This window comes from Mchenga conophoros, linkage group LG10 (assembly GCF_057382185.1).
Source record: "Mchenga conophoros isolate Kocher_MC1m ecotype Shallow Benthic linkage group LG10, M_conophoros_male_GT1.1, whole genome shotgun sequence".
NCBI classification, from domain to species: Eukaryota; Metazoa; Chordata; class Actinopteri; order Cichliformes; family Cichlidae; genus Mchenga; species Mchenga conophoros.
The window spans coordinates 34453575-34474427 of record NC_140535.1 but is presented as its reverse complement, the minus strand read 5'-3'; the positions used below and the strand labels follow the sequence as shown (position 1 = coordinate 34474427).

Here is a 20853-nt window from a genome sequence, read left to right as displayed (position 1 = left end):
ACAGCATGATGGAACCACCACCACATTTTACTGTAGGTAGCAGGTGTGTTTCTTGGAATGCTGTGTTCTTTTTCCTCCATGCACAGTAACACACGCCGTTCACACAAGCAGTATATTTCTTTGGTTTTGATGTTAGTGTACTGTCTCTGTCCTGCTGAGAATCTGTATTTCTCATGCAGATCAGGAAATCCCAATCGATCACGTCAGCCTCTGAATGTTCTCTCCATCCAATATTTCCAAAGAAACACTAGAAGCTTCCACAAGATTTTAAGCCAAAGCTCAGAACATAATCAGCTCATGACCAGTTATGTGTTCAGCAGACATTACCGTAGTAATTTAGCCAGTTTCAGCTCGGCGTAGCTCGCTAAACCACTAATCTCACTTCATAGGTCACCCCTCAGGTGTCACTTTACCTGTGATAGTAACTCCCAGCATGTGTAGGTTTGATCTCTGCTCCATGTATGAAACACACATAAAGAAATCCACAGCGTGAGTTCAAAGATGCTTTTATTTTGAAAGTAAAGAATTGAAAGAAATGAACCCGAGTAAGTTTACAGTCAGTTATCTGTCTGCATTTGGATTAACTAAATCAGCTGTTTACATTTTTATCATGATAGTCAGATTAGGTTTAACATCTGTTAAGAGTTTAAGAAAAACACCTGCATGATTATCAAAGAAGAGAAAAAGAGGAACTGTTGGATTTTGCTCAACTTAACAGGAAAGACTCCAGTTAAAAGCAAACATGTGGGCCAGCAGTCACCAAAATAACAGACTGACCAACACAGGACAGTGGAGCCAATAAAAAACGATGCAGTTTACCAACTTATAGAAAATAGTCAGGACCTAATGGAGGAGCAGCACTTTATGAAGAGCCGACTCGAAGAAAGGACAAAGAGAAGAGAATCACTGAGCATTTAACTGGATGTATTTGAATCAAAGATAACAAGAAGAAGTAAATTATCTGAGTCAGTAGAAACAAATAAACACAAAACTAGAACCCAACCAGAAAGAGAGAGAGAGAGAGAGAGCAAGAAACTGATTCCAGCAGGTGATTTACTTCCTGTTTTACTTCTAAAAATGGCTAAGCTCCGCCCACACAGGACAGGCCAAACAGGAAGTGTTGGAGCTGTCACACCTCTCACATGGTGAAGATCAGATGACCACTGAACGTGTTATGATGACTTTGACTGTCAAATATCCTTGCACTAGCCAATAGACGTACAAACACCTGATCTCCAACCTCTAGAAGCAGTGAGACTCCATTAGAGGCGCTCACTGTACCAGATGTTGGATTTTCATATGTAATAGAAATTTGCTCCCCATTCCTCAACAAGAAAGCACCTGCAACAATGTTTCCATGACCAACTATGGTCAAGTCAAAGTGGTAGGCTCCTCTCACTGGTGCAGTGAAAATACCTGTGGGACATTTGTTTTTGTTAAATGGAAAATCAGCTGTTAGAACATCTGGAACATCAGCCTGACATCAACATAGCTGAGAAGTGACATTCAGTGTTATTACCTGTGTTTTTGTTGTAGGCATTTCCAATGTTCGTGATAACATGTTTGAAGATCAGAGTAGTGTGGTCATCAAAGGGTCCAGTATCTCCTTCACCTTGATCCAGCAGAGAGGCTGAGAAAGCCACCTGTTTGACTGAGAGAGAGAGAAAATTCATTTTACACTTCCTGTTTTAGAGTTAGACTCTTCCCATAAAAGTGACCATGACAAAAACTTTAATCTCCAATGAAAGAAATGTTTGACAGCTGAAAGCGTTTCACTGTCACAGAAGAAATCAAACTCTGGATAATCCACATACTGTGTCAGCAGGTGATTAGTTTGAAGCTTTGCCCTCAGATATCATGTGGAAGAAATAAAAAATATTGTTGGTACTAAAGATTTTCAAACACAGTAGCACCACCTTGTGAACAGATTTATAGCACTGATATATGTTGATCCTCCAGAGTTTGTTGGCTTCTGTCTGAAGGTGGCGCTACAGCACAAATACAGCTTCAGATGTTCACAGAAATTGATTTGAGCAGCAGAGATGGATTACATCCTGTAAGCACGCTGTGTTACTGCGTTACTAAAACCGTGACTTTTTGCGAGAATGTCTCATGGCAGTGACGTAAGCGAGTGCGACGTTCGTGACAACAGCTGTCTGCAGATCAACAATGGATCATATATCGAGTGCGGGAGAGAGTATGAGCGTGCAGCGTTTAAAGCGTGGAAGTACTGACCTTACTTTAAGTTTGATTCCATAAAAACTGACAAAAACATTAGTGTCCATCGTGCGTGGGAAGAAAACTTCTTTTTACAGCGAAAAAATCCCCTAAACTTCCGAGCAAGCACCTATTTGAAAGACTGAGTGTAAACACACAAAACATTTTATTTTATGTGCTGGAATGTGCAGAAAATATGTTTAAATGGTAAACAGATTTCTTCCAGTCAGAGAATGTTGCATATACTTTAATGTTTGCTTGATGCATAAAGTTAAAAGATTAAAACTAATAAAACAAGTTTTAAAAAGATCTATCGCTTTATCACCTATTCAGGTTGTAAATCGTGTTTTTAAAAAGTAACTAAGTAATTAATTACTCTTGAAAATAAGTAATCAGTAAAGTAACGGGATTACTTTTTGGGGAAGTAATCAGTAATTAGTTACTGATTACTTTTTTCAAGTAACTTGACCAACACTGTTGAGCAGCGTTGTGTCTTTAACTGTAACACATTCCAGTCACCTTGTGATGTTGAGCTGATCAGAGCAGGTTTTAGTTTCAGTGTCTAACATTACAACATTCAAACATAAATACTAATCTGGTCAATTTAATATCAGATTTAAGATACAACATTAATTCTAAAATGTAAGAATGTATCAATTATAGAAATCTTGCAACATTTCTCTTTCAGATTCCCACACAGTACCTTGTAACTGCTGCTTCAGCTGGTCGATCTCAGTCTTCTGACTCTCCACCTTTGTTGCTAGTTCTGATAAAATATAATAGAAATAAAAAGAAAAATCTTACTGACAGCACACAGTTATTCACAGGTTTTTATTTGTAAGTAAGAAAGTAACTAAGTAAGAAAGTTGTGGTGATCCTTGGGTGGAGAATGGTTGAAGAAGCAGACTTGTTTGACTGGATCTCTGAACAAACTGATTCTCAACTCTGTGCTGTTAAACTCTGTCATCTTTATCCACACTAGGGGAGATTCTAGGTTCTACCTTGCAAGGGATCAATAACAATTTAAAATTTATAATTTACAGTTTTTTTACACACAACCTGTCAAAAGGGGAGGGGCCGGCTGCTTCCATAGAGCACATTTCATTCATAACGTTGTAAATCCAAGACCATCATGTATTCATGATTTGTGCGAAATCCCAGAAATAAACCTTAGACAAAGCGAATCTGTGAACTAAGGTGTAGGTCTGTTAGGTTTTGTTGTGGTGATCCTCGGGTTGGGGGATGGGTGTTCATACTGGAGTGCAAAATGAAAACCAGTGGAAGATGGACAAGAAAAGGTCAAAGCCGTCAGGTGCTCAGTTTAGAAAAAAGAGAAAAGAGGAGGAGGAGAAACGAGCAAAAGACACAGTGAAGCAGATGTGTCATTGGATAATGGCAGGCAGTGATGGGAATAACGGCATTACTTTTTTCAGTAACGAGTAATCTAATTACTATTCCTATTGTTACAACGCTGTTACCGTTACTAAGAAGAAAATGCTGTCTGTTACTATTTTTCAACAAACAGACGGTTGAAGCTGTGTTCAGCTTACAGCATCTTATATCAGTTGCACGGAAGTAGCTGTAAGTAATCTGGACGCTACGGCTTTAAGCAGCTGCGCTCCCGCGGTAATCATGATCACTGTCTGGCACAACACCTGGATCTCAGGGGGCAAAACAATCACATGAGTGCTGCTGTTTGACTGAGGAAGAATAAAGTAGTCGTGGTCAATCACATGACCACTTAAAGACAAAGCAACAAGGTGACATATACCAGTTTATAAACTGTGTGGCCACGTAAAACCAGAGTCATGATAAACAAGATATACGCAGCATTTTTTCCTCAATAGTTTCATGTTTACTGTCTAAGGACAGCGCAGCGAGCACGCTCTGCTTATGAGCAAGAAATAAAAAAACAAAACATAAAACAGCCCGTTTGTGTTGGTGGAAAAATGCACCATGTCGACCAATCAAAAAATGATTTGGCAACATGACGTTTGGTTGTTTAGGAAGAGGCGGAAGATTTAGGAGTGACGGCGAGAGAGAGCGAGACAGCAGAAAAAGAGAGAGAGCGAGTTTTGAGATGTGAGAGATTTGTGACGTTTAGCGTGTTTGCAGTGTGTAGTTAATGTGTTGTCTTGTGTAGTTAGTATGTTGTGGATAGTTTTGTGTTGTGTGTCAGAACAATGATGCAACTGCTGTCTCCAGGTAGAAACAGCAGTGACACACCTGCTGCTGTCAGACCTGCAGGTATCAGGCTGTGATGTTTCCTTTATAGTGGACAGAAATGTTTGGAGTGGCACAAATAATTTGTGGCATCTTATTGAAGAACAGCTGATTGTTCTGTAAATGGTTATTTAAAAAATCAAGGTAAAAGATAAATGATACAAATAACTTTGCTGTTTGCAAAACTTGTGCATATGATTTTAAAATTGACAATTTATATTTGCATTTAAAGTTATGAAATATGATCATTAAACATGTTTGTGGTTGTTACAGTAAAACATAACTTTTTCTACTCGGATTTTGTGTTTTTTGTCTGATTTTAGATCAATTGTGTTTATACAGTAGTCAAAATGAAAACATAACTGTAAATTCAGACACGCGAGGTTGTGCTGAAAAGAATGAGACCAAACAAGGCAAATAAATCTTTTTAAAGGTGAAATGTGGAGGGAAAATCAAAAGTAGTTAAAAATGGCCAATTATACCCTGGACCCCAGAGGGTTAAACGTTTTTTTTAAACACAATTAATTACTTTTAGAATCTTGTAACTCAGTTACTAACTCAGTTACTTTTTTGAAGAAGTAACTAGTAACTATAATTTATTACTTTTTCAAAGTAACTTGTCCAACACTGATGGCAGGTCATGTATTATGAAACACTCAGAATCAGAATACTTTATTAATGCCTAAGGAAATGATTTGGGTTACATATTCTCCAAGAAGAAATTCTAAAAATAGTAACAGTAACAGACTAAACTCCAGACAATACATAATGTTAGCATAAAAGTAGCACTAATATATACAGATCACTCAATTATAAATATCAAGGATTAACAGACGTGATTATAAATAAATACCAAGAAAACTGACAAGGATATCACAGCGTAGAAAGAAGCACGTGTAAAAAGGGAGTAACTATTGCAAAGACCCCACACACACCCGACATGTTCACTCTTCTGCCCTCGGAGGCTCAGAACTATGAAATCCAGAACATCCCGACTCAACAACTCCTCCTTCACTGCTATCCGACTCTTGAACAGCTGAAATATTTTGAACAGTAATAGTAATTTTTGCACATCAGGTCATCTCACATATCAAACCAGCATATTAAGCTCATAGCTCTTTTGCACATAAATCTATTTAACGCATCAATTTTTTTTGGTCTCCACTTATTTATTCCTGCTATTTGTATTTTATCTGTTTGTACATATTAACCGGCATCTGTGTGTGGACAGCAGAGAAAAAATTTCATTGCACAAAGAAATGATTTGCTTTGTACACATGACAATAAACACTTTCAGTCCTTAAATCTTTGAATCAGTTAGTGAGCTTCCACCTCCAGGGGGCGCTACATCACAAACACGGACTTTAAATGATGATTAGAAAGTTTGCATCAACACAGAAACTGGTGTTTAAGTAAATGTTGAAGTATTTGGTTTGAAGAGTTTGCCATGAAGAGGAGCCGTGAGCTGTTTCATTATAAACACATTCCAGTCAGTTCCTGATGCTGAGATGAAAAGAGATGTTTTTGGTTCTGCTATAAAATCTTAAGATGTTTTAAAGTTTTATACTTTTACAATCAAACATGTAAAAAAAACATTTTAATATCACACATCATTCGGAGGATATATTTACAGCTCCATGATGGCTTCACTACAATCTCTTTGGACTGCAGCTTCAGCTGATCAGTCTCAGTTTTCTGTCTCTTTAAGCTTCTTTATCGGCTCTTTAAAGCATTTTGTTTCATTGCATCATTAATCTCTGAAGACTGCTCCAATATTCCTGTGATAAAAATATTGAGTCTCATAAGAAAACACATAACCATGAATGTTGGTCATTCCTGTTTCTGACCTTCTGGATATTTCTGAAGTCACATTGATGTATGAAACTGTACCTTGATTCTCTCTCTGTAGGACAGTGATCCGCTCATTCTGCACAGCCAATGAGGCGGTCAGCTCTCTCAGCACAGCGTGGATGTCCTGTGGACAGGACTGTTGGACTGCAGTCTCAGTCTGATCTGCTGAAACAGAGCAGACCAGAAGCAAAAGTGGGAGAAACATGATGATCTTCATTCTGTCAACAGAAACCTGCTGTATAACTGTCATCTGTTAATCTGAGAGTTTTATAACGAGGGGAAAAGAGGCGTGAATGAGGAGGTTTCTGCCCCACATGTCCCCTCATCCTCCACCTCACACACTGCAGAGCCGCAGGACCAGAATCAGACTTTGACTGCAGGACTGAACATGTAAACAGAGCAGGGATGGAGAGATGTTCTCCTTTGAACTCTCTGCAGTTAACTGTGTACACAGAGTTCATGCATATATACATGCGGAGCTGGGACTTATCAGCTAACACCAGCGTTAGCGTCCATGACCCACTCTGATGTTTAACAGCATTCTGAGTTTCCTGGTGCAAAAACCAGGCTTAAAAATATTTACTGGAAGGCTGAAAGGTTGATGCCGTAGATCTTTTAGAAGAACTCACTGACTCAAGGCCTTTTCACACAGGAAGCAGATATTTATTTTAAAACAGTCATAAAAAGATGGAACTATTTTTGAATGCTGGTTTGATCGTGTCAGCTCCACAAACAGAGCAAACGTTTGTTTGTCGAGCTTGTTGAAAGAACCAAAGTACAATTCAACAATACGAAGAACTGCAACACACTGACCTCAGCACCTCTGTGGTTACAGGAAATCAGCTGCATGACTTTCTGACACACACACACACAGAGAGAGGGGGGGGGGGGGTTGTGACTCGCAGCTTCACTGTTGCAGCTATTTAAGAATATCTGGAAAGCTCAGTTACTAATGACATCTCCTGATCCTTTGGCCTTCACTATGACTCAAATGTTATTCTCTGTCACAAACACAAATCACTCAATAAAAAAAATCAGAAAAACTGAAATCTTTTTTTTTATGTTGGCTTGAACATTTTAGCTGTGAATTCATAAAGAGAGCAAACATTTGTTTGTCAAGCTCATTAATGTGATAAAAGTCGAGTTTGAAAACACTTCAAGAATAAAAGCCAGAGTACGAGCTAACTTCCTCCCCTCACCCCCAACCAGTTAGAATCAGAATCAGAAAGGGTTTATTGCCAAATGTTGAGCAGGTTTACAACATTAGGAAATTGCTGCGGTGCTTCAGTGCAAACATACTGTCATAAATTACGTTTAAATAGACATGAAAATAAAAATAAGAATAAGAATTAAAAGTGCTAAGTAGATAGATATATACATGATATATACATGAGTGCAGGTGGTGATCAGTGCCAAACATGGAATGATGCAGTGACACAGCGTAGGGTCATGTGTTAGTGGTGGGAACAGTCATATGGTTATTGTTCATGTGTCCGACAGCAGAGGGGAAGAAACTGTTCTTATGGCGAGAGGTTCTGGTGCGAATGGACCGGAGCCTCCTGCCTGGGGGGAGCAGGTCAAACAGACTGTGTCCAGGGTGAGAAGGGTCAGCTGAGATCCGAGCTGCACGCCGCAGTGTCCTGGAGGTGTACAGGTCCTGCAGAGATGGGAGTCTGCAGCCAATCACCTTCTCAGCAGAGCGCACAACACGCTGCAGTCTCTGTTTGTCCCTGATAGTGGCTCCAGTGTACCACACGGTGATGGAGGAGGTGAGGATGGACTCGATGATTGCAGTGTAGAATTGCATCATCGTCCGTGTTGGCAGGTTGAATTTCTTCAGCTGCCTCAGGAAGTACATCCTCTGCTGGGCTTTCTTAATGACGGAGGTGATGGTGGGCTCCCACTTCAGGTCCTGGGTGATGGTGGTACCCAGGAAGCGGAATGAGTCCACAGAGGTGATGGGGGTGTCAGTCAGGATGATGGGGGGGAGTGGGGCTGTGTGCTTCCTGAAGTCCACAATAATCTCCACTGTCTTCTGGGCATTCAGCACCAGGTTGTTGTGGCTGCACCAGGACACCAGACGTTCAACCTCCCTCCTGTAGGCAGACTCATCCCCGTCCGCGATGAGTCCAATAACGGTGGTGTCATCTGCAAACTTGATTAGCTTGACAGACTGGTGGGTGGAGGTGCAGCAGTTGGTGTACAGGGAGAAGAGCAGAGGAGAAAGAACACAGCCCTGAGGGGAGCCGGTGCTGATGGTCCGGGAGTCCGAGACATTCAGATACTGCAGATAGATGCTCCTCACCAGTGTTGGGTAAGTTACTTTAAAAAAGTAATTAATTACTAATTACTTAATCAATATTGTATTTAAAATACTTATCTAATTACTGTGTCAGAAAAGTAACTTAATTACTAAATAAGTAATTTAACTAAATACTTCTTAAAATCCCAATAAAACCTTGAGTGGACAAACAATAGAAATTAAACTCTTTAAATAATAAATCTTTTTTTTTAAAGACAGGGACTCTACAGCAGCGGTAGCATCTCTTCCACAGTGTCGCCTGCAGTTATTTTTAAGCTCACCTTTTTAAGCACCTTCTGTGCTGCTGAAGTAAAATCAGGTTTTGCTGCTCAGCAGGAGTTGCTGCGGTGTTATCCATGGATGATGAACAAGGATCACTCAGAAGTGTTCGTCTGTGCTCTGTGTCAGGCGCTTCAGCAGATTACTCCTGCTATTAACAGCCGCCGATAGTTTTTACATATTACTGTAATGTTCTTGTCTGCTTGTTTCAGAAAAGTGAAGAGACGGGAATATGTCCATTTCATAAAACTCGCTTCAGCCGAGTCCGGCAGCTCCTGCTTTAGAATACGACTGTGCAGCAAACTGACGAGCAGCTGCACTACAGCGATGTTAAAGCAGCAGAGTTTACCTCTACGTTTAGAAGACAAATGATTGAAATTTAATAATGATATGCACATTGTAAGTCACTGTAATTAAAATACCTAAAAATGAACAGTAATCAGTTACTTTACTTTTTCAGTGGAAAAGTAATTTAATTACAGTAACGCGTTACACCCAACACTGCTCCTCACAGAGGTCTCTTATTATTAGAAGGAGTTTTTCCTTTGTCATATGACCTGGGATAGAAAGAGATTAATGACATTATCTGTTACAATGAATGTTCATGTGAAAATGTGCAAAGACAAATCTAACTGAAGTAGAATTATATAAAACTGAATGAAACATGAAGTTAATTATTTCCATATGTGATGTGAAAGTGATTTTTTTATGTTAGAATAACAAAGATAACGTGATAAAGATTTTAAAGTTTAAACTTTGTATTAAATCGAGTAAAGCAGACAGAGAAAGATAAGCGTGGGTGGACATCAGATGATGTGATGTCCAGTAGGATGGGGGAGGAAAGGGTGAGCAGGTATAAAAGTGAGGTGAAGAGGAGATGGAAAGAGTCCAGCCTGTGAACTGGTTTTGTCATTTTGGCTTTTCGCCTGTTGCCGTGTTAGATGGTTCATTCAGAAGGATTTTGACTGACATCATACGTCCACTGGATGCTGCTGTCTTGTTGGGTGATGATCATCAACACAGGACTCGGGGATAACAGCATCTTTACACCTGGCTGTGCTCATCCTTCCTCCAACCTCTCCTCACCAAAGATAAGAGCAAACTCAGCTCACAGTAGGTTAGTTAGAAAGTAGAGTTCAGGTGATTTGATTATTGTTCTTTGATTTTTACTATTTAATTTTGCTTTGCTCTGCTAAATTGCTTTAAACAAATTTCCTGCAATTCCTGCAAAGTCTTTATTTATTCATCTTTATTAGTGCAAATAGCTCTCACAGCTTACCCTATCCGCAGTAATAAAATAATGTTTAATTGGAGCCTGCTGTCCAGGCTACTAAAACCATCCCAGAAATAACAAATGCCACAGTCAACAGGAAAGCTACTGTTAACATGTTGGACTGATAGGATTCGACCTGCAGGGTTACTCAGGTTTCTTCTTATCGGGGTTTGCAGGGAAGACACCTGGATGATTTCAAAGCACTGGACTGGGCGAGTCCAGAAATCTACATTATCTACTGCGTAAAACTCATAGAACAAAGTCAACTTCCTGTACAGGAGTTTCTGTCGCCCTTGATAGAGCTCAACGCCTTCCCACAGAGACCAAGTGTTTGCTTATTGGGTGGTTATATGTAGGACTGGGCGATATATCGAGTTTTTAAATATATCGATATATTTTTATATGAGATATGACAATATTGTTTATATCGATATAGTCTATGTTACATCATAATTTTACTTGTGGAGACGCTAGTTTGCCTCTCTCTTGTCCACTTTTGTCTTTTGTCAAAAAATGTTTTAGTACGACTTTGGTCAGCTACGAAGCTGCACCGCTTGATGGATTCTTGGATCATTACGGCTACCGCAGTCTGGAGCCTCACGGAGTGATACGTACTGTGCTTCAACATAATATTACCGTATTGTGTGTGTATAAGGACCATAAATGGCACCTGTAAGAGTCGTGGTTACGAAGAGGATTTCAAACTGCAGGCTGTCAGTCACGCAGTAGAAGTTGGGAACAGAGCAGCTGTGAAACCTTTGTTATTATGCTCAGCGTCTGTTAGCTTACAGTTTGACTGCACAGTTGTGAGCTCTTTGTTATGCACAAAAACAACATTGTTTTCTTTTATTTAGGGATCATTATTATTTAATAAATGCTGATAATTTATTTTTGAGTAATTTTTCATGTGCATCTGCGCTGTATGTTAATTAAAGTGCCTGTGTGACATCTGGGACACAGCTGTGACTAAACTCTCTGTTTGTTCTTACTTTATGGCTTTAGAAAAATATCGAGATATATATCGTATATCGCCATCCAGCTAAAGAATGTCGAGATATGAATTTTGGGTCATATCAACCAGTCCTAGTTATGTTTGTTAAGGGTTTCTCTGTATTGTTGTAGGATCTTTACCTTACAGTATAAAGCACATTGAGACCCCTTAATTAAGCACAAGTTTGTTTGAAGTCTTGAACAAATGAAACAGGAATCCAGAAAATGTGACAGAAGGTGACACCGAGGAGGGCGGGACAGACAGCAAGTAAAGACAAGACTCATTAATAAACAAAGTAAAGCAGGAAGTAACCAACAAACAACGAAGTAAAACCTGAGGAAACGAAAACATGTAACTAAGAAGATAATGAGGGAAGAGATAAGGGAGGGGAAATAAACTGAAAACATAATGTGGAGGAAATAAAACCAACAGAATGCCAAGACTATCATATTTCAGAGTTTATGAAACAACGTAATTCGCCATTAAAAGCGATTAATATAAATGAGTCATGATCTTTGTATTGCAGACATTCTGCTTTGTTGTGTTGAGAGTTGTGTCAGTCACAATTTTAAGTGAGTTTAAATGAAACCTGACAGATTAAATCTGGTGTCTTTCATAAACATGCACACAAACAATATCGCAGACATTAATAACTATGTCAAAGCTCTCCTCTGCAGCGCTCTGTGCTTCATACTCTATACTGTAGCATAGCAACTTTGCATTTAGGTCTTCTAACTAAAATAAGAAAATGGGAACATAAATAGTGCATCATTGCCAGACCTGCAGACACTCAGCCATGACACCAGTCAGTGAGAAGTGCCAGCTTGATGCCGGATTTCTATGAGCCTGGGCTACATAAACCAAACCATAATCGGGCATGTCATCACATAAACAGTGCCATCTACGCCAGGCCTGGCCCATATCTGGATGACATACCACCTACCATGGCAGAAGGCAGCCAGCAGTTCTGGCTTGACACCAGATCCAGGCCAGACCTTTCTTCTATGTGGGACAGGGATGGAAACTAACATCGCAGCAGAGGACTGGATACCAGCTTGTGCTGTACCTTAGATGGTGAATACAGATACTAATAACCCAGAATATTGACACAATTCTACATTCTTGCCAAGAGTGTTTACAAACAAACACAAGGTGGCACTAAGTATGTGTCAAGTTTTTATAAACTTTGGAATAAGTGTCTGTATATTTTGTGAGTTTTGTCTTTGTTGTTTATTTTTAATGATATAATGACTCATTTTGTCTGAAATCAAATCAAATATGATATAACCACACCTGGACTGGCCACCGGGCCATTTTTCGTTTTTATGATTGTTTCTTTTTGTTTTTCTTTTTTGTTTCTTTGTAACGGTATAAACAATGAAAGGTGGTGGAGTGATCGATTCTGGGCTGGACCAATTGCAGCAGAGGAGGTTGAACTTCAGTATAAAGTTTGGTATTGAGGTGAAAAGGAAAGCGATTTGACCCCTACTTCATCTATTCATCCATCCATCCATTCGCTTCTCCTTTTCAGGGTCGCTGGAGCCTATCCCAGCTGTCATAGGGCGAGAGGCGGGGTACAGCCTGGACAGGTCGCCAGTCTGTCGCAGGGCCAACACACAAGGACAGACAACCATTCGCACTTTCACACCTAGTGGCAATTTGGATTAATCAATTAACCTATCCCCACAAGCTGCATGTCTTTGGACGGTGGGAGGAAGCCGGAGTACCCGGAGGGAACCCACGCAAACACGGGGAGAACATGCAAACTCCACACAGAAAGACCCCGGCCTGATGGTGGAATTGAACTCAGGACCTTCTTGCTGTGCGGCAACAGTGCTAACCACCGTGCCACCGTGCTGCCCTACTTCATCTAGATTGAGAAAAAGACTCATTCTCCCCCCTCCCTCTCCTGTTGCTAGTTCAATCATGAAACTGATCAATGATCAGCTGATCGTCTCTCTTGTTTTTTTATCGTCCACTTTGCGCCAGAAAGAGGAAACCAGTGTATGTCGCGCTAAACAACAGCAGCACGTTTAAACTTGATCAGCTGTTGTTAGAATTTATTTAATATTAATTTCTAGTATCAGCTGATGTTTGCTGGAGCCACAGCTGTAAAAGCTGCTGGTCATGATATCAGTTTGGATATGTGGTGATTTGTTTGTTTGTTTTTATGTAAAAGTGTTTTCTGAAATGTTATTTTGTTGTTGATGTTGTAAATGTGATTTGCACTTCCCAGCCACCATACAAATGATCACTGCAGCATTACTGAGAGTTAAAAACTGTCTAAATTCTTTCATCTGTAACAAAATGATCAGCGTTCTGCTCTACCAGGTGTAACAGTTAAGTTTAACATCCAGGCATCCATGAAAACAGAATTTATGATATTTAACGGAGTTAGAAGTTAGCAGGAAGTTACTGATACTGGGAGACACTGGGAAGGATGGGATACTTTAAGTAGTGCAAAGCTAGAAAAGGAAGACAGTCTGTGCTCATATCCTGAAGTCCAGTCAACTAACTGCTGTTTTTTATTTTAAATATGTTTCAGTTAAGTTTCCTCTGAGCAGCACATTTATTTAGCATTTAAATAAATACTGCTTTATGTTTGAGACAACACCACATACATCTAGTGACACTTCACTGCCAGGCTGTTAGCTGACCATCACATGTGTTGCACTCAAATGCTGCAAAACCCATTTAAATAAAAAAATCACACTGAGCTGTTTTATTACAATAACTTTAGTGTATTTAATGAAGCCATGCATGTTTGTCTCTGAGCTACAGCGACTTGAAGAAGATGCAGGTGAGAGTGAACATGTGCGATCCTGAATAACTCCACAGGTTCACGAGATCCTCACATGAAATATGCAGGACTGAGAAACACATTTGACCTGATCAGCAGCAGGATGTTCGTCTGTAAACAGATGATCAGGTAAATTCAAAGCTGTGAACATCACGTGGAACAAAAGCTGGAACTCATCAAAATACAATGAACAGAAACAGTGTTTAAGTGGAAACTGCATGAAGGCACAGCTGAGTGAGTTTTCAAAGAAATGATGGTTTAAATTAGGAACAGTGCGGGTGTAACACCCTCTCTGACCACAGGGTGGCGCTGTTACACGTCACATTGATAGAATCAGGAGTAGATGGTCGTTCGGAGCACTTTTAGTGACACGTTGGACTGATTTAACAAAGACAGCAACAAATGATCTGATGTGAAAAGCTTCAGGTGTGTGAAGAGTGAGGAGGAGGAGCAGCGAAGGCACCTGAACACCACGGAAAACACCCAAAATACAAAATATCCAAAACAACTTTATTGTCCACTTTTTGTGTGTACAAAGTAATTAGTCTTTGATTCAGTCACATGAACACATCACACACAGACAGGACAGAGTGCAGTGAAACACATGATCACATGTTTATGTTTTATCTGTCTTTGGTCTTTTGCTGTGCACTTTGGAAATTCATGTAATAAACCTTTAATAAACTAATGGAATAAAAAAGTCACATCAAAGAGTTTTTCTGTGTTCGTTCCTCTCGGCTGCTGCCTTCTGTGTAACCTCCACCGTGGTTCACTGTGCAGCCGGTGATGCTGCAGTCGCTCAGGAAAAGGAGAATAAAGGTGGAGAAACTCCACAGACAGCCTCACTCTGTAGAGCCTGTTGATGAAGAAGGTTAATCAGGAGACGTTTACAGCTCACAGCTCATCGGCTGTGTCAGGAGGTGAAGCAGGAAGTCAGCCTGTTATTGATTATTGATTTATTACCTCTGATTCTCTGCTGGAGTGAAACCTCCTTCTTCAGTGGCCACAAACGAGTGACGAGGCTTTGAGCATCCTGGTAATGTTGAAAGTCAGATTCAGGTGTGACTGTCACAGCGTCACACTCGCAGAACGTGAGGTTCTTTCTCAGATCATCAGAATCAAACTTCAGCACCTGGAAAAGAAAATGAACAGAGAGAAAAAGACGAGCAACAGTTTTACACAAAAAACCTACAAAAACACAACTGAAACGTTTAGTTTATTTACAGTAAACATGTTCATTTATTCATCAAACCTCCAAACACACCAGCTCTGGCAGAAACACACAAAGACCAAAAACTCAGAAAGACAAGAATCAAAAAGCTTCCTCCAGCTTTACGATGATTAAACACAATAATGTTGCTGATGTTTCTGCAGGTGTGTGAGGAGGAGGAGCAGTGAAGGTACCTGTCCTCCCGCCACATGCAGGGCGATGGCGACGTGGTCCCAAACATAAAACTGTGGATCCTGAATCGGCCCCCAAGCTTCCATCAGGTTTTTGTCACGTCTTTGTAAAAGCACATATCTGAGAGGAAGCAGCGTCTGAATCAGCTGACAGTGTTAAAGGATCAGGAACATCCACCAAATGTTGTCTGAGTGTGTGTGTGTGTGTGTGTGTGTGTGTGTGTGTGTGTGTGTGTGTGTGTAACATCTGTTTCTTACTTGTGTGTCTCACACATGGCCTCGGGCCTCCAGGTGAAGCGTCCGTCCCTGTAAGCACAGATGGTGTTCGGAGGGTCATTCAGCATGGGATACTCAGCGAAGTGCCCGTCATTGGCTGAGCTGTGGACCAGCACAGCATACATCACTTCCTGTCTGTACAGGGAAGTCCTGAGAACACGCATGATGGGCAGGCGGCCGGAGCAATACTGGAAAAAAAAAACATGTTTTGATGACAGACTCACACCAGCTACACCGGGCTTCATCAGTGAGCCGGGACGTTGTACAGACGTCTCAGCCAAACACATAATACACAAAATGTTCCACTGAGGTGAAGCTGACCAGCTAAAACAGAAAATCATTGATTACATGAAGGAGTCAGGGAGCTTTTTCAGTCTGAGGGGCTACACTGACAAAATCAAGTTTAAAAATCTTCATTGAGCTAATTAATGTTAATTTACAGTGAAGGAGTCCGTACCTGCTCGCTGTAGGCCTCCAGCACCTCCTCCACCGTGAAGGTGAAGCGGTACGATCCATACCTGGACTTCTCACTGAAGGCTGGAGACGAGGCAAAGTCCACCAGGAAGCCCTGCTTCCGCCGGGCCTGCTCCTCAGTCCAGTTTGGGAAGGCCTCCTCCAGGAGCCTCCTCTCAGCTGATTGGATCTCCTCTGGTGCCACAGCCAGACTCCACCACACCAGGGACAGTCTGTCTGGATCCTCTGAGACGCTCTTTGGATCCTTGAAGCCTCCGTCATTCTTGATCTCTTCTAATCTGTATGTGTCGTGTTTCAGCCGAGACACATGAAACTCGAGTGAAACCTCTCCAGGTCCGGGGTACGGAGGGATGTCGTCTTTGTAGAGGTACTTCTCGTACAAATGAGTATCTTGAGCTTCCTGTTTCAAATCATTCAGCTTTAAATGCCTCGCTTTATAATGTTTTTGTTCTTTGACGTTTCCTTGTCTCTGCATGATCCGATTTGGATGATGTCGATCAAACAGACCGTCCAGACCGTCAGTGTCGCTCTGCTGATGTGGAGAGCAGCTCTGACAGCTCAGTATATGTCAGGCAGTGTCATCGGCTGGTTATCTGGAAATAAAAGTTCATCTTTGAACACACACACACAATAACACACTGTTGTAATCAGCATGATCAGCACTGGGTGTGAGTCACGGGACAAGATTTCTTAAAGCACCCAGGGGTGATTACTAATTATAGGAACTCACATACAGGAGCCTGAGAGCTTTGTCGCAGCTGGATCCAGGAGGCAGACGCACTTTCTAAGTTTGATGATTAGGCTGAAGACTTTCCTCTTTGATGAAGCTGGAAACACAGACAGTATGATAAGAAATGAAGTGTGTGTGTGTGTGTGTGTGTGTGTGTGTGTGTGTGTGTGTGTGTGTGTGTGTGTGTGTGTGTGTGTGTGTGTGTGTGTGTGTGTGTGTGTGTGTGTGTGTGTGTGTGCCTTCACCACCCTCTGTAGTGATTTGCGGCTGCTGGCAGAGCAGCTTCTGTATCAAACTGTAAAGCAGTTCGTCAGCAAACTCTCGATCGCACACCTGTAGAAATTTGAGGTGATGTTGGCGTTCATGACAAACTTCTTCAGCTTCCTCAGGAAGTAGAGTCGCTGATGAGCTTTCATGATTGCAGTGTCCGTGTGGAAGGTCCAGGAAAAGTCCTCGGTGACATTTACTCCAAGGAATTTGAAGTTGCTGACCCTTTGGACCTTGACACCGTTGGTGTGGATGGGCTGGTGTTCCCCGACTGGTCGTTTCCAGTAGTCCACTATCATTTCCTTTGTTTTGCTGACATTGAGAGACAGGTTATTATCCAGACACCACTTGTACAGCGCCATCACCTCCACTACAGGCCGTCTCTTCGTTGTCTGTGATGAGGCCTATGATGGTTTTGTCATCCACAAACTTGATGATGGTGTTGCACTTATGTTTAGCAACACAGTCGTGTGTGAACAGGGAACACAGGAGGGGGCTAAGCACACGACCCTGTGTTTAAAATAGGTGTTGAGGAGGTGTGCTTACCAACTCTCACCACCCACAGTTCAGGAGAGACGTTTCCAGCCCGAGGTCGACGAGCTTCGAGGCAAGTTTTGGGTTGACCTTTTGGAAAGACCATCTCACATCTTCTATTTCGAGTATTAAGGTTACAGCCTCACTGCCTGCCTGAGGGAAAAGGACCTGCTTTATGTTTTCTGCATCAAAACGAGTGCAGAATTTGTTGAGCTCATCTGCAAGAGACACGGTGGACTGAACGCTGCATGCTTGTTTCCAGTATAGCCTATAACAGAGTCTATGAATTTACTGATGTTGCGATCAGCAGCATTCTCAAATATCTGCCAGTCAGCTGTCTCAAAGCAGGCCTGTAAGACGCCCTCAGCCTCACTGTCCCATCTGTAAATGACCCTGGAAACTGTTTTGTCCTGTTTAAGCCTCTGTCTGTATGCAGGCAGCAGCAGTATGGGACAATGCTCTGCCAAAGCTGGACGGGGGAGGGGTTTGTAGCAGTGATCCAGTGTTTGATCACTGCTGTAGGGACGTTTCTTCATGTTGGCTCTGTTAAAGTCTCCCAACACAATAAAGGCAGCTTCAGCATTTTTGTAATCAAGTCCTCTGATGACGTCATACAGGTCGTCCATAGCCATAGCTTTATCACCACGTGGGGGGATGTAAACAGCTGAAGGAGAGTTTAACTGAAGGTCAGCAGCTGGAGGGTCTGAGTGCAGTGCGTTTTTAAGATACACACATGCATAGCCCACAAAGACTTAACCATGAAGCACACACTCCTCCCCTTGTCTTGCCTGAGTCCTTCGTTCTGTCTCCCCGGTACAGTCGGGGACGCTGGGCGTCCAGTTTGTTGTCCAGTAGTGATGTGCGATACCACTGATTTCCTTTCCGATCCAATACCAAGTAATATTCAGGGTGGTATCGACGATACTGATCCGATACCGATACTTTATACAAAAACGTATTTTATTTATTGTATCTCAAATTATAGCATCATAATGATTACAGGATATCAGATTACTTGTTCTTATCACTTAATAATGCAGAATTATCATGTAGAAATAAAAAAAAACTGAAGTTGTGCGCTATTTGAACACCTTGCCTGCCTGCAGCACTAAAGGACTCCATGAGAGAGGTCTGTCTCGCCCTAGCAGCACCTGTCCCTCTCCTCCTCTTCAGTTCGTCTCAACATACGCGCCTCATATTCTGTGATATGATTTACTCTGAGGTGTTTGACAAGGTTAGTGATGTTGCCACAACCATACATGCCAACCCTCCCGATTTTTCCGGGAGAATCCCGGAGCCACCATTCTCCCAAATTTCCACCCGGACAACAAAATTGAAAAACCATATTGCAGAATTCATAGCACGGCCCAGCCAATTCCAGTTTACAACAATGGCGGCAGCAACTTAGTTTTAATATCACTCTTATTTCTCTTTCTGGGTCGCAAAAAACAAAAACAAAACTTTTAACATATTTTCAGGTGAGAATGTAGCTGTGTAAACTTCAAATATCTGAGCCGATCGACACATCGTCTTCAAACCCCCGCGATCTTTCACCACTCGGGTTAAACATGATATATAAGTCACTTTGATAACTTAAAAATGTTATTGTTTGGCTTTTTCAGTGTTTTATTTGTTCCTCCGGTGTTTTCACACAGCTGAATAAACATCAAACAGAAAACTAATTAAACAAAGTGTGAGACGGTCGAGAGTTTACGCCAGCGCCCGGTTATATTTTAGATAGCAAGGAGCAGACGGCAGTTTCACTCCACCGAGGGAACTCATGACGTACTACCCGGCTGTCTTTAGACCGCGAAGGGCGGGTCCTCAGGTGGAAGCAGCCTCTGAATTTCGACACCCCCGCTGTTTCCGGGCCGGCTAATAATAACGGTGACATTTAACGTATTTTATCCGATAAATAAACCCTGTAAAATGTATTTATCACCCCCCCAACAGCCCTTTTGAATGTCTCCATAATTCTGAGGTCTCAAGGTTGGGAAAGTATAGCCACCACACCTCACTGTTGGAGCACTTTTTTGCCACATGTATTGCAAACCATGTCTCAGCTGTTTGTGGAGGTAAAATACATCCGCACAATTACGCTCTGCCATTGTTGTGAGTGCGCGCGCCAAGGGGCTGCGAGACATTTATACAGCCGTATTTCGCACATGACTATGAAAGGCGGAAGAGGAAGTAGTTCCTTTGAATGTAGACAATCCGAATGTTATAGTTTCTTTCCACTGTGTTGCTGTTAATGATAAACTACAAATTTATCCTAAATTACTAAAATATCGATATTTTAATGTGAGAATCGATTCTAGAACATAAATGACTGGTATCGGAGGAATCGATATTTCAGGATTGATCCGCACATCACTATTGTCCAGAGACTGACCGATTGCGAGCAGGACGCTGGGCAGAGGTGTCTTGTCTCCCTCGGCTTAAACAAAAGAGCCCAGGCAGTACAGTTCAGTACCGCGATGTCGAAACTGCTGTAAAGTCCGCACCGGCTGATGAACGTACCGAATACGTGATTGGGCCGTACGCACAGAAAGAGGAAGTAGCGAAAAGTAAATAATAAAGTTTTGCTGAGATGACTCGGAGCTCTCTGCTCACTCAAGTCCAAACATGTATTTTATTACAAGTTCATCCCAACAGGCCTTTCACTACATGTGATCTCGTAGCTCATCGTCAAAGTAATGAATGTTGTTTAATTACACATCAGAAAGTCACTGTTACAAACGCGCTGTTACATTATTACCAGTGTGAAGCTGAGGCCACACACCAACGACCCCACTAAAGCTTTCCTTTAGTATTATCAGTGTTCGCTTACCTGCGCTCTGCTCCTTTCACGCAGTAAAACCAAAAGTACCGGTACTGTCCGCGTCTCCTCAACATCTGTGAACAGCTTGACCTTTTTACTCCCTCCGCCTCCTCCAAACGGAAATCCTCTTTCCGTCCCCAGATCATAACCGACGAGACTTTCTAACGACACACAGATACCTGTGGTAAAAAATACTCCAGTAAAAGTTAAAGTACTGAAGCAACTTTTTTACTCATGTCAAAGTGAAAAAGTACCGAAATGTAAGTAAGAAAGTAAAAAAAAAGTTGAAGGGCGAGCGGGGTCCCGGCCTGTCTGGTGCCCTGCGAACACTTTTCTGTGATTTCACATGTTTGTTGAGCTGATAGAAACGTTTCTCCCTTCATGCTTCTGCAGCCCCGCTCGAAGCTGATACCA

General features: G+C 41.6%; 2 protein-coding genes across 5 annotated transcripts; both read right to left on the bottom strand.

Moving 5' to 3' along the window:
• Nucleotides 1-490: 490 nt before the first annotated feature.
• LOC146566281 (complement C1q-like protein 4) lies at nt 491-6623 on the bottom strand. The gene is made up of 4 exons (XM_085289915.1): nt 6331-6623; nt 2921-2983; nt 1520-1651; nt 491-1416 (listed from the first exon to the last, which is right to left on the bottom strand). The coding sequence occupies exons 1-4, from the start codon at nt 6539-6541 to the stop codon at nt 1139-1141; spliced, it is 684 nt and encodes a 227-aa protein (XP_085146041.1). The 5' UTR covers nt 6542-6623; the 3' UTR covers nt 491-1138.
• Nucleotides 6624-13876: 7253 nt separating this feature from the next.
• On the bottom strand, nt 13877-20829 carry LOC146566280 (uncharacterized). Of its 4 annotated transcripts, XM_085289914.1 has the most exons (8): nt 20449-20828; nt 17151-17771; nt 16822-16914; nt 16071-16680; nt 15596-15801; nt 15341-15458; nt 14900-15068; nt 13877-14792 (listed from the first exon to the last, which is right to left on the bottom strand). In XM_085289914.1, exons 4-8 carry the CDS (start codon nt 16560-16562, stop codon nt 14779-14781), a joined length of 999 nt encoding a protein of 332 aa, XP_085146040.1. In that variant the 5' UTR covers nt 16563-16680; nt 16822-16914; nt 17151-17771; nt 20449-20828; the 3' UTR covers nt 13877-14778. The 4 variants fall into 4 exon arrangements, with proteins under 4 accessions (XP_085146040.1, XP_085146038.1, XP_085146037.1 ...); XM_085289912.1 differs by lacking the exon at nt 17151-17771 and having other exon boundaries at nt 16818-16914; nt 20449-20829; XM_085289911.1 differs by lacking the exon at nt 17151-17771.
• Between the last annotated feature and the right edge of the window lie 24 nt (nt 20830-20853).

Excerpts from the sequence above, each read along its gene's own strand:
- LOC146566280 (XM_085289912.1), bottom strand. The coding sequence starts at position 16,562 with ATGCAGAGACAAGGAAACGTCAAAGAACAAAAACATTATAAAGCGAGG. Across the intron at positions 15,459-15,595 it reads GCCATGTGTGAGACACACAA|ATATGTGCTTTTACAAAGAC; the intron begins GTAAGAAACAGA and ends GCTTCCTCTCAG. Across the intron at positions 15,069-15,340 it reads TGCATGTGGCGGGAGGACAG|GTGCTGAAGTTTGATTCTGA; the intron begins GTACCTTCACTG and ends TTTCTTTTCCAG.
- LOC146566281 (XM_085289915.1), bottom strand. The coding sequence starts at position 6,541 with ATGACAGTTATACAGCAGGTTTCTGTTGACAGAATGAAGATCATCATG. Across the intron at positions 1,652-2,920 it reads GCTGAAGCAGCAGTTACAAG|TCAAACAGGTGGCTTTCTCA; the intron begins GTACTGTGTGGG and ends TCTCTCTCTCAG. Across the intron at positions 1,417-1,519 it reads TGCCTACAACAAAAACACAG|GTATTTTCACTGCACCAGTG; the intron begins GTAATAACACTG and ends AATGTCCCACAG.